Source organism: Leptopilina boulardi, unplaced genomic scaffold (genome assembly GCF_019393585.1).
Source record: "Leptopilina boulardi isolate dan_hultmark-lab unplaced genomic scaffold, ZJU_Lbou_2.1 LbouV2_123, whole genome shotgun sequence".
In the NCBI taxonomy this organism is placed as follows: domain Eukaryota; kingdom Metazoa; phylum Arthropoda; class Insecta; order Hymenoptera; family Figitidae; genus Leptopilina; species Leptopilina boulardi.
In genome coordinates this window covers 566103-577436 of record NW_026137667.1, presented here as the reverse complement: position 1 = coordinate 577436, position 11334 = coordinate 566103, and the positions used below count along the sequence as shown (strand labels likewise).

General features: G+C 25.2%; 3 protein-coding genes across 6 annotated transcripts; 1 reads left to right on the top strand and 2 right to left on the bottom strand.

The window, feature by feature from the left end:
• Positions 1 to 677: 677 nt before the first annotated feature.
• LOC127291044 (uncharacterized) lies at positions 678 to 1837 on the top strand. 2 transcript variants are annotated; one of them, XM_051319943.1, is made up of 4 exons: positions 678 to 902; positions 1223 to 1245; positions 1322 to 1439; positions 1550 to 1837. In XM_051319943.1, exons 1-4 carry the CDS (start codon positions 887 to 889, stop codon positions 1594 to 1596), a joined length of 204 nt encoding a protein of 67 aa, XP_051175900.1. In that variant the 5' UTR covers positions 678 to 886; the 3' UTR covers positions 1597 to 1837. The 2 variants fall into 2 exon arrangements, with proteins under 2 accessions (XP_051175900.1, XP_051175902.1); XM_051319945.1 differs by having other exon boundaries at positions 687 to 902; positions 1772 to 1837.
• A 134-nt stretch (positions 1838 to 1971) lies between these two features.
• Positions 1972 to 5879, bottom strand: LOC127291043 (ninjurin-2-like). 3 transcript variants are annotated; one of them, XM_051319942.1, is made up of 5 exons: positions 5233 to 5879; positions 4652 to 4847; positions 3007 to 3117; positions 2859 to 2924; positions 1972 to 2389 (listed from the first exon to the last, which is right to left on the bottom strand). In XM_051319942.1, exons 2-5 carry the CDS (start codon positions 4727 to 4729, stop codon positions 2168 to 2170), a joined length of 477 nt encoding a protein of 158 aa, XP_051175899.1. In that variant the 5' UTR covers positions 4730 to 4847; positions 5233 to 5879; the 3' UTR covers positions 1972 to 2167. The 3 variants fall into 3 exon arrangements, with proteins under 3 accessions (XP_051175899.1, XP_051175898.1, XP_051175897.1); XM_051319941.1 differs by having other exon boundaries at positions 4652 to 4746; XM_051319940.1 differs by lacking the exons at positions 4652 to 4847; positions 5233 to 5879 and adding an exon at positions 3369 to 4126.
• Positions 5880 to 6022: 143 nt separating this feature from the next.
• Positions 6023 to 10783, bottom strand: LOC127291040 (inner nuclear membrane protein Man1). Its single transcript, XM_051319938.1, has 10 exons — positions 10180 to 10783; positions 9329 to 10035; positions 9149 to 9251; positions 8871 to 9076; positions 7879 to 8096; positions 7668 to 7796; positions 7461 to 7590; positions 7112 to 7385; positions 6640 to 7046; positions 6023 to 6547 (listed from the first exon to the last, which is right to left on the bottom strand). Exons 1-10 carry the CDS (start codon positions 10347 to 10349, stop codon positions 6396 to 6398), a joined length of 2496 nt encoding a protein of 831 aa, XP_051175895.1. The 5' UTR covers positions 10350 to 10783; the 3' UTR covers positions 6023 to 6395.
• Positions 10784 to 11334: the final 551 nt, after the last annotated feature.

Sequence of the window (11334 nt, the reverse complement as noted above, 5' to 3'; positions counted from 1 at the left end):
TTACTATAAATATTCTATAGAAATTATAATTTAAAACTTTACTAAATAATAATGTAGAAAAATTCTACAATTTAAAACTAATATTTGTTTTTTTTTTCTTTTATCGAAGGAGATGCAACGTTGGAGCTGGTGTAATTAAGATGTATTTAACCATCAACTTGCATGGAACAATTTTAAATAATATTCTTCCGTTATCATCAGTGGCAAAATTTCCAGAGACAGCAGTTACTAAATTAAGTATCCAATACAGAACAAGACTTAAAGATATGTATACAATTTTCTTAAATTCTTGTTATCATGTATTACCAAAAGATAATTTTTAAATCATAAACTAAATTATCATAATGCAATTGATGATGAATAAACTCAACGTTGGATTATTCTTATAAAAAATTAAGCTTAGGTTAGAAAGTATTAATAATATTAGTATTTTATTACCATTACCTATGTTCTATATTTGTATTAGATATTTTTATAAATTTATTATATAAATAATGTACTATTTAAAATAAATTTTATGTTAAGTTGTAAATATTTGAAACATTTTGATTAATCTTTTACAATGAAGTTTCTTCCACTTTATTGTTCTATATTATCTTATTTGCAGCACTAATAATATTAATATGTACTTGAAATACATATCTATATGTATATAAATTGCAATAATGCATTTTCGTCGGTAAAGAAGTTAATATTTTTGAGACCGCCCAGAAAAGAACATTTGAAGATATTGCAAAACAAATGAAGAGTTAAATATTTTTCTATTGCATCAGTTACTTCCGTTATTTCGTGTGTCTTGAACGTTTAATCACTAAAGTTTAATTATACGGTTTTTTTTGTTTTGTTTTGAATTACTCCTAAATTCTTTGTTAATTATTTCATTATCATGGCCAAGGGTAAAGGTAAGTATATTTAGAATATTTTATTACGTTTCATTGTCAAGTTGAGCTTTTAATAATATATCATGAAATTGAGAAAAACATTTAAAAAGGAATATTGTTTGTGAACATTTATCCAATTCATTTGAAAAAGTTTAAATTACAATAAAATTATTATTGGAAAGTAAAACTTTTATAACAAAATATAATTATTCAAAATTATTCTCATTATATCAAAGAACTATTTTATTGTAATCGAATTTAAATTTGTTATGTAACTTTTTACGCATTTGACAATTTATAATATATGCGATTGATGAAAGGTAGACTATTTATATTTATAGGTGGAAACAATAAAGGTGGAAATGTAAGTGTTTAAATGTAAACATTAGTTATTTATATCCTTTTATGTAATTTTTTTAAAACATTTAAAATTTTTACAGCAAAAACAAGGAACTAGTGGAGGAGGAAAGGGATCTTCAGGAGGCTCTTCTGGTGGAAAATCTTCACAATCCAAATCAAATGAACATGCTGATGCTGGAAAGAAAGGCACAAAAAAGGGTAAGACAGAAAATATTTATACAAAATTACATTTTTTTAAACAATTTTTTCAACTAGTTTTATATTTTTTGACTTTTTATACTAAAAATAAGAATAACGAATATTTTCAGTTCGTTTTGAGGAGAAATTATGTAATTTATATACAAAAGAAAGATGACGATAATAATAATAATAATATAACTACTTAAAGTTTCTCAAGAAATGAATCCAGTGACAAAAATTGCCATTTAACATAAATTTAAAGTAATAATTATACTAACGACAATTTGATAAAATACTAAAGTAAAAATTAATTAAATTTGAGAATAATAAAGTAATTATTGTTTTTACAGGTGGAAAAAAATGAATGCTATATATTAAATTAATAAAACACTTAATAATTTTTATTGATTGTCGCACCTTATATTTTATTCAATATATTAATTACAATTTGTTTAGGTCTATTATGACCCAGTACAATTTCTGTTGTATATAAATGTTTTTAATTTAATAAAATTATATCATAAAATTTAAGAAAAAAATCATTTTAATTAATTCTATTTGTAAAATATAAAAAAAATTATTTTATTCCTATAGATGTAAAATTTTGTTATTTTCAATATTGAAAATTCAAATACTTCATTTTCTGTAAAATTTAGTGATATACAGATATTTAACTTATTATTATTAATATTATTTAATTGCAGATATAAAAGAATTTTAAGAAATTTATTTATTTACAATTTTTTTTACGCTTTTTCTTCTTCCATTGGAATAGCGTTCTTGATTGATCTATATTCAATATGATTTGTGTCACGCATTTCAAATGCAGATAATATTACATTGACGGCGACTGTCAAAACCATCATTGACATGCAAATATCGTTCCATAAATTTGCTCTTCGTTGATGATTTTCTTTGTTTATATCAAAGCTCGATCCTAATAATACACAAAGAACACCTTGAAGAAGCTATAAACAAAAATAACAAAGATATGACTGACTAGATTTTTAATCATACAAAGTACGAAATTTTAATATATTTTTAATTAATTAAATAATAAATAAGTCAAGTTTTAAAAGTTTTCATGATTTTTATTTAATATTTATTGAATTTATAATTTAAAGAAAATATACATCTAAAACTTTTAATTCTTCTAAATTATTATTATATTTAAAAATGTTTTTAAAGTATTACGAGGCCAAAATGTCAATGATAAAATTAATAAACTTTAAATTATTGATTCTGACATTAACATAGAAAAAAGGGTACAAATACTATATGAATATAAAAGGCAACTTATCTAGGTTGTCTATAGACGTTTTCTTCTTTTTTCTCCACAAAGGAGTATAAAAATATGTAATATTAACAATAAAATCTATTTGTAGTTAATAATAGAATAATTATTATTTACAATTCAGGGAATATTTTTATATTTACCTGTAAACTAATTGAAATACCAATCAGTGTCAGCATTAATGTATAAAATTCGTGTTGACTTCCAACCTAAACAAAAATATTTATAAATAACACTACAAAATATTTTTTTTTCAACTTTATAAACAAAGTAATTTTTCATAATAATTACCTGAAGTATAAATTTAAGTTGAGATGCATTAGTTGTAAGTAAGGCAATATCTAGCATCCCTTGAGCAATTGTTTTTTTTGTTGCATATCGATTTACGTCCCAGGATTTAGGCTAAAATAAAAGTAGATTTTCATAATTATATTAAATTCGTGAATAAATTTAGTAAAAACTTAATTAAATTTAATTCTATAGAAATTAATGAATTAATGAAAGCTATAATAGAAATAAATATAAATGTAAAAAAAATTTTAAATGAGAAAATTTTTCTTTTGTCAAATGATCATTGCGAAAAAAAATTATTTTGGAGTAAATTGAACAATTTTTTTTTTAAAGTTATTCATTAACTAAATATTTATACATACTTTTTTAATAACCTGATTTACAGTTTCAGAAGCAATAGGATATTCAACAACAAAAGGTGTATTATAGCGATTATTAAATTCTCTTTGAAATTGAACCGCACTATAATGACTGTATGAAGTTATTGGTTCTCTATTAGATCGCGAAACTCGTAAATTATTTTCAAAATCCTCTTCATTATTGCTATGAGTTACTGGTTGGCCAAAAGTCACTGGTTTTGTTGATGACGATGGAACACGGCGAGGGGTACGAGTCATTGTTATAAATAAATGCTTTGTTATATTTATTTTCTATTCACTAAAAAAGTATGAAAATTATACTTTTCAAAAGAAATTAATTTTGAAAATCTATTTTCATTCCATTCCGAGCATTTGCATAAACGGGAAATCCTTTCAATTGGAATATTTATTTTTTAACAATATTTTTTTAATTACTATAAAGAGTAATGTGATTTGTTGCGATGGAGAATTGTAACTAACTGAAGTAAAATTTAGATTTGATTCTATACCATCAGATTGTCCATAGAATAAAGTCTAGTTTAAGGGTGGAAGGAGGCCAGGGCTTTATTTAATATATAGCAAATAGTAATAAAAGTAACAGCTTTTAAATAATTTTATAAGAAGTGGAAAAAATAGGACACTTTGTATAATAAAAATGTTTGATGACATTCTTTTATTGATCGATTCATTTTGTTTTTAATACAACTTATGTCAAATGATAATGAATTTAACTAGAGTAACCATGACAAAAATTCTAAATATATCATTCATAAGAATGATCTGTCGTGCAAAGTGAAAAGATTTGCTATTTGTTATTTAAAAAAAAAAATTGAATGAAAATGTATTTATAAAATTTGTAAATGAAAAATATAAATTAAGTAAAAAAGTCACATGTGCCTAAGTTGTTTTTATTTTTTAACTCATCTCTTTTTCGAGTTTCTTTTGTAAAATTCGTCATTTTTTTTTTTTTTACCTTTTTTCATTTTTAAACAAACTAGTTTTGCAATAAACATTTCAAAATAAATAAGTTCATTGTCTAGAGTAAAGTGATAAAATTATTATTGATGACTAATAATAAATTATGAAACATTCACTGATTAAGATAAAAAATTACAAGCATCTTTTGTTAGAAGTCAAAGAAAGTAATTTTAAAAGAAAATAATAAATTGATAGCAAGTAATTAATTATAGCTAAATAAAAATAAATAAACAGTTTTTATATACTATATTCTCTTAAATTAAGAAAAATAATTGTTTAATTTCTTATTTGATAAAAAATAATTTTACCTGTCCTGTAACAACTTGAGCAGCAGCTTCCATGATTCCACTTTTTCCCATGACAGTTTCCATGACTCCTACAGACATCTTTTTAAATGGCCTCACTGCGTAAGAGGAATCCAATTATGTATCAAAAGAGATTTAAAGCTCGTCCAAATCTCAGTGCACTAACAAATTATCTTTCACCGACTGACGCATAGAATGACTATATCCCAAGGAATAAAGAAAAGTTTTTAAAATTGACCTTTGTCTTAGTTTTATCCTTCAAATCCCTATTTGTCTCCTATCTTACTAAACTAATAAAAAAATACTATCTAATACAATTGTTTAATTTAATATTAAAACCAATTTTTAAAAATAATTTAATGAATATTCAAAAAAAAGTTTATTATTTTATTAATATTTTGTAAATATTTAGAATTTTAAAAATTGTACTTTTATTTTTATTATACAAAAAAGATAAAAAAATTGTATTAAGGAATGAAAACAATTAATATAAACAAAATCAGCAATTTTTAAAATAGAAACAAGTCTTCTACTCTACAAACAAATCACATTTTTTTGCTTAAAGAAAATAGTATTATAATTACGTTTTGTGACAATGTTTTTATAAGACATCGGTGCGTCGATCTTTATACCAAAGGTATGATTGTTGGCTACATCGTATTGTTAGATCACGTCGATTAATACTGACAATGCGCGAAAAATAATATGATCGATTCATTTAAACTGCTATGTATGACCTCGCAAATTTCCATGGTAACTTATATTGTGCTTCATTGAATAGGATGCATTTTTTTAAAATGTACCTCTAGTTTCTAATAAAATGAAGTAAAAATTCCTTCAATTTTGGAAATAATATTACAGTTGCTAATAAATTAGGAAAATATTATTAGACTTATTAAAAAATAAGTTCTACAAAAGAAAATAAGGAATTAAATTTTTTTCTAATTGACATAAACCATTATTTAATTACTTGGATTTTAAAAATATGATAAAACATAAAATTAACAGAATTTAATAGAAAAAATAGTGTTTTATGTACTACTAAATTAATTTATTTTTTTATCCGTAATAGAGATGATAATAAAATCTAAATATTTAAAGTATTTACAGCTTACAATCAGCAATATTTAAATTTTTTTTGCTGATGTACAATTAACGAGTTATTTAACAGGTGTATAACTGGTTACAAAGAAACGGATAATAATGACTCAAATATGAAAACCAAATTAAGAAGTTTTTTTTAAATACTAAACCAAATATATAGCATTTAAAATGCTTATAGTCATGTCAACTTAATACTGTCAATTATACAAATGGTGCTAGGAACCAAAAATTTTTGAAAGCAAATATCTAAATAAGAAATATAAATGTAAGTAACACAGAAAAAAAATTAAATTCATTTAAATTTGTCTTTGTTTTACAACGCCTTATTTTTACTTTACATGAAAAACAATTATTTTCGACTTTTAGTATTATATAAATTAAGAAAAAATAACGATTCAAAAAAAAAGAGTTTTGTAAATATTTACCTTATGAAACTAAAAAGGATTAGCACTTGTCATCAGCATATCAATTAATTGCTGTTATAAAATTGTGAATAACACACACATTTCTTTAGATTCAAGTACAAATAAAGACTTACGTATAATATTTTCACTTAGTCAGGTAATTTGTTTTTTCTTTTTTTTAAATAAAAACATTTGTTTTATGGCACCCAACATAATATGATCCAAAAGTACTTGTTTGCTCAGTTTGCCTCCAATGGTGTTTGCCAATAATTTGACTGCAATGAGAGTCGTTGATTGTTACTTGGCTTTAATGGAGTGGTAAAATATACAGCATCTGGGAATCGTTCATGATATCTTTCTAATCTCAAATATTTGACAGTAACCAAACGTCCTGGAATATCAAATTTACAAGTGTTTGAGAATTTTTTTTTGTTTTTAAATTACAAAACTAAAAATATTTAAAATAATTTTATAGTGACTCACCATCGTACCAACAACCATGCAATGCTCTGTACGCCTTTCCAGCATCTTCTTTGGACATGCATTTCATGTAAACACAACCTTCACGACTACCACGATCAACATTAATGTGAAAAATATTTACTCCTTCTCCGCATTTTTCAAGTATAGCATCTTTTACTTTTGTTTCCCAGTCATCTTCGAATTCGCCGTCTAATTTAAACATGTTTCTTATTTTAAGACAAGGTGTTGGTGAACTCAATGGACTATTCACAGATCCTTCCATTGTTTCAAATGCTTGTCCTTGCCAAACTTTTGTTTTTTTCTGCATACTTGAATTTTGTGTATTCGAAGTATTTAAATTACTACTTGGCAACCATCGCCAAACATGATATTCCTCTCCTGCAACTTGCTGAACTTCTCTACGAATTCTGAAAAAAAAAATTTATTCATTATGAATTTTAAAAAAATTGCTTAACTTTTTTTTTAAATCTACCTTGATTCATTTTCATCTAAAAATTTCACAGCTTTTTCCCATGTAGCAGACAATTTTTTACGATTTTTCGGTGGAATAAGATTATCTCGTACATGATTTATAGCAAGATAACTTTCTTGTGTACCACCGGGACTACTTGTTGCAGAATTTTGATGATTTATCTCCACCATACTGATTATTTCACTGACAAGTTGAAAAACTTCCTTCTCGGTTTTCTTTTTTTGTTGCATATACCATGTTGTTAATTTATGCCCACCGATTAAAAGTAATGCACCTAAAAAAGAAGTTTATCAAAACAACTGGCATAACAAAAATATAATTCAAAAAGACAAATAATTTTTGAACTTACTAAAAGCTACAACAAGCATCGATGAAAATAAAGTGAAAACTTTTCTTTTAATCAGACATTGCATTGGTAAAGCGGGATTCATTATTTGTACACCAAGTTTTCCTTCTACACGAACTGAAAATAATTTCTCCTGAAATTAGTAATATAATTGTTTAATACATGTAGTAAGCAATTTTCTTTTAAATATTTCATATTTTTTAAAATTACCATTGTATCTACAATTTGTGTCAATCCATTATTTTCTTGATCAATTTCAATAAGCGACATTCCCCATTTTGGATTTGATAATATCAAAATTTCAGCATTGTGCAAATCTTCTTTGACTTCAAATTCCGTCTAGAAAAATATTTAGAAAAAAATTAATTTTTAAGTTTTTTTTTTTTTTTTTTATTTAATTTAAAGAAATATCTTCACTTACCACTTTATGGCTTTTAAATATTTTAACGACATCATCGTCAGTAAGATAAGGTTTAACATTCGAATCATCACAAATTGCTGAAACTGCTTTTTGCATTAAAATTTGCTGTAGTTTTTCAAGTAAATCAAATACATTTCCAACATTTTCCTCTAGAACGCAATTCACTTTGGGGTGATTTTGATTTTGAAGATCCGAAACGCAAAGAGGAACGTTGCTATCTAAAAATTACAATTTACATAATATTAATGTTTAACATTTATTGATTTTTGTATTAAAAAAATTACATCTACTATTCGAACAATAAATTAATGTATTTTATAAGTTTTATATAAATATTATTTGTTAAAACAAACAAAAATGTTTATTATCGAAAGCAAGGAGGGTGAAATAAATTTTTAAATGTAAAATTCTCTAATATAAAATCTTTATTGTTCAAATGAGAAAAGTACATATTTTAAGATTGGTTTATAGTTGACAATTTTTATATAACATAATAAATGTATTAACAATACATTTTCACTGATTTTATTAATTGGTACCTATTCGTTTTCTTTAAAATGTTTTTATTAAAATAAAAAATGTAACTTTCAAAAAGAGAATATTCCGTTAAAATTCTTTTTTCTGGTTAATATGTTATTAAAAATATATTATAAAAAATCCAATAAATGAATTAAAATTACATTTAATCAGGCACATTTGTATAATATAATGTCTACACATTTTTAAGTAAAATACTATTTGTATGAAAATTATTTGTAATTTTTAATATATATATATATAAAATAAGTTCATTAATATTGCTCAATTATTTAGAGCATATTAGTAGTAAATTAGTAGATTTAACATCAATAAATCATTATAGAAGAATTGTTTTTTTAATTCAAACTTTTATTATGAAATATTAGCAAAAATTAAACTTTTATGTGAAAAAAAAATTGAATTCAATTAATGTAGTTTATTATCATATAAAAGTGCTTATGCTGAATACCTACCAGCAGAAAGTGATGGGACAGTGTCGTTTTTACCGCCGAGACCAAGGTAAACAATTGCTAAAACTCCAAAAAATAGGGCCAATACTATTACTAGAATCATTGATACAATATTTTGGTTGTTTCTCATTTCGTCCTTTGTTTTTGCTGTTGGTTTAACATTTCTTTTAACCATTTCTCTAGATCTATCCATGATTGAAGTTATGTATCTAATAAAATTAAAATATAAATAATTTAATTAATATTTAATACACATGGATTAATAGAAAATTAAAATGTACCTTGAAGTTGAAGGATAAATAGGCCTTGAAGAAGAAGAATAATGACCATTTGTGTCTGATTCTGTAACTTCTGGTGTAGTATTTGTTTGTCGATATAATGGACCTGTAATAAACCATTAAATAATTTTATCAATTACAAATTTACAAAATAAAATGAATAGAAGGATTTTAAGAACTTACTTTTAGGAGAAAATTTAGAAACTGAAGGAACATTTATAGAATTTCGCGAACTCAATCTTCTGGTAAATTCCGATAAATACGGTGTTTCAAAATTAGCAAGAACATCATTTTTATTGCCGCTAGTATTTCCATAATCTTTTGTAAAATCTCCTCTATTTGACACGATGGGACTTGAATTTTTAAATTGAGGAGTTGAAAATTTGTCATCTTTTGTTATATATACTGGTTTTGTTTTACTTTCATGTACTGATGTTGATAATGGTTTTGAAGGTAAAACAAGATCTGGAATACTTTGATTTTGAATTTTAGGTTCATATGATCGTGCAGTTTCACCAAATTTAGGTGCATGTATAACTTTTTCAGGCTCGTCAGGCATATCTGAATCAGAACCTGTCTCTAATCCATCATTTATTGGTGTAAATTTGTAAGTTTTAACCAATTTAGGTTGCTCGGGTTTTTTATTACTTCGACTTGTTGAGACAGATGGAACATGATCAAATTCCGAGTCGGCGGACTCGGAATTTCGTGACGATTTCTCTTTTTTCTTTACTGGCGATTTAGACGTACTTGATATACTGGAAACAACTGATGTTGTCAACGGCGGTGGCATTGGATTTGCTAATGTTTGTCTTCGTGCTGCTGCTGTAGCTTTCTTTTTTCTATTTGTCGATACTGCTAAATCTTCATCTGTTTCATCACTGCTGTACCTTTATTTTAAAATATACATAAATTGTTTATTTTCGCTAAATAAAAAAAATGTCAGACAGTAAATTGAAGAATAAGGATAAAGGATCCAAATTATGTGAAAATCTTATTTAGTATGTTAGAAATGTGTGCAAATAAGAGGTTACCTTGCCGCTAGCGAATGTCTCGATGCACCACCACCGCCTTTTGCTTCAATTAGACTTTTCAATTTCTTGAGAAGAATATTTCTTGTTGTTTGCGTGACTGGACCGGCGGGAAATCCATGTTCAACGAGTTTTTTCCGCAATTCCGAATCACTTAGATTGTCTAACGACATTTTTGACTGTAGGTTTAATGACACACAATCAAAAACAAAAAAAGAAAAAATTTAGAGAAAAATCTGTGACTTTCCCACTTGTTTCTAGTTTCACGAGTAAAAATCTGTTCTCTATCACACAAAACGACGAAAGGCTTTCCTCACTTTAGCAGTGTATTCTGATGATTTTTGTTTTCATTTGCTTCTAAATAACTGATAACTTACATGAGACAGTTGTGTTCTTTTTTTTTTAATTAAACTTTTTCAATTATTACACTCGATTATACGAAATCATTTCGTCATATACTGAAAAACACATTTATAAAGCGCAAGCAAGCTAAAAAGTGCTAAAAAGCGGCGTACTTTTATAACGGTCAATTAACAAGTTAGATTCTGAGTTTATGCGCATGCGTTAATTTGATAAATTTCTAAACACTTTTCAGAGTTTCTTTCAGTTTTTCAATTTCTATATAAATAAATATATAGTTTATAAAGTTATTTAATGATGAAAAGTATTCAACTTAATTAAACAATTAAATATAAATATTCTATTTATTAAACTTAAAGTATTAATCCCCCCCACCATAATGTTTCATGAAAACAGTTTAAACTTGGGGTTAAGCTCATCTCACAACAACGTTGACGTGAAGGAATCGTATGACGTCACCCATATAGATAAGAATTGATGACGTCATACACGTCCATATAAAAAATGTCCATTGTAGAACCAGCTTTATACGAGGTAGAAAAGGATAGAAGGTATCTCTGTTTTTGTCTTTCCATACGTTACTATAGAAACACATGGAATAGATAAGGACATAAAAGTGTATCCATATTTGGTCAACTATATTATTTATATAAAATAAATAAATTAATGATATCCTCATACATGTATGTAAATATAATAAATGCATACATGTATTAATTATCAACATTAAATAATTTTTTTAAAGAATGGTAATTATACGTAGGATACGCATGTAATGACACTGTCTTTTTCTGTGTT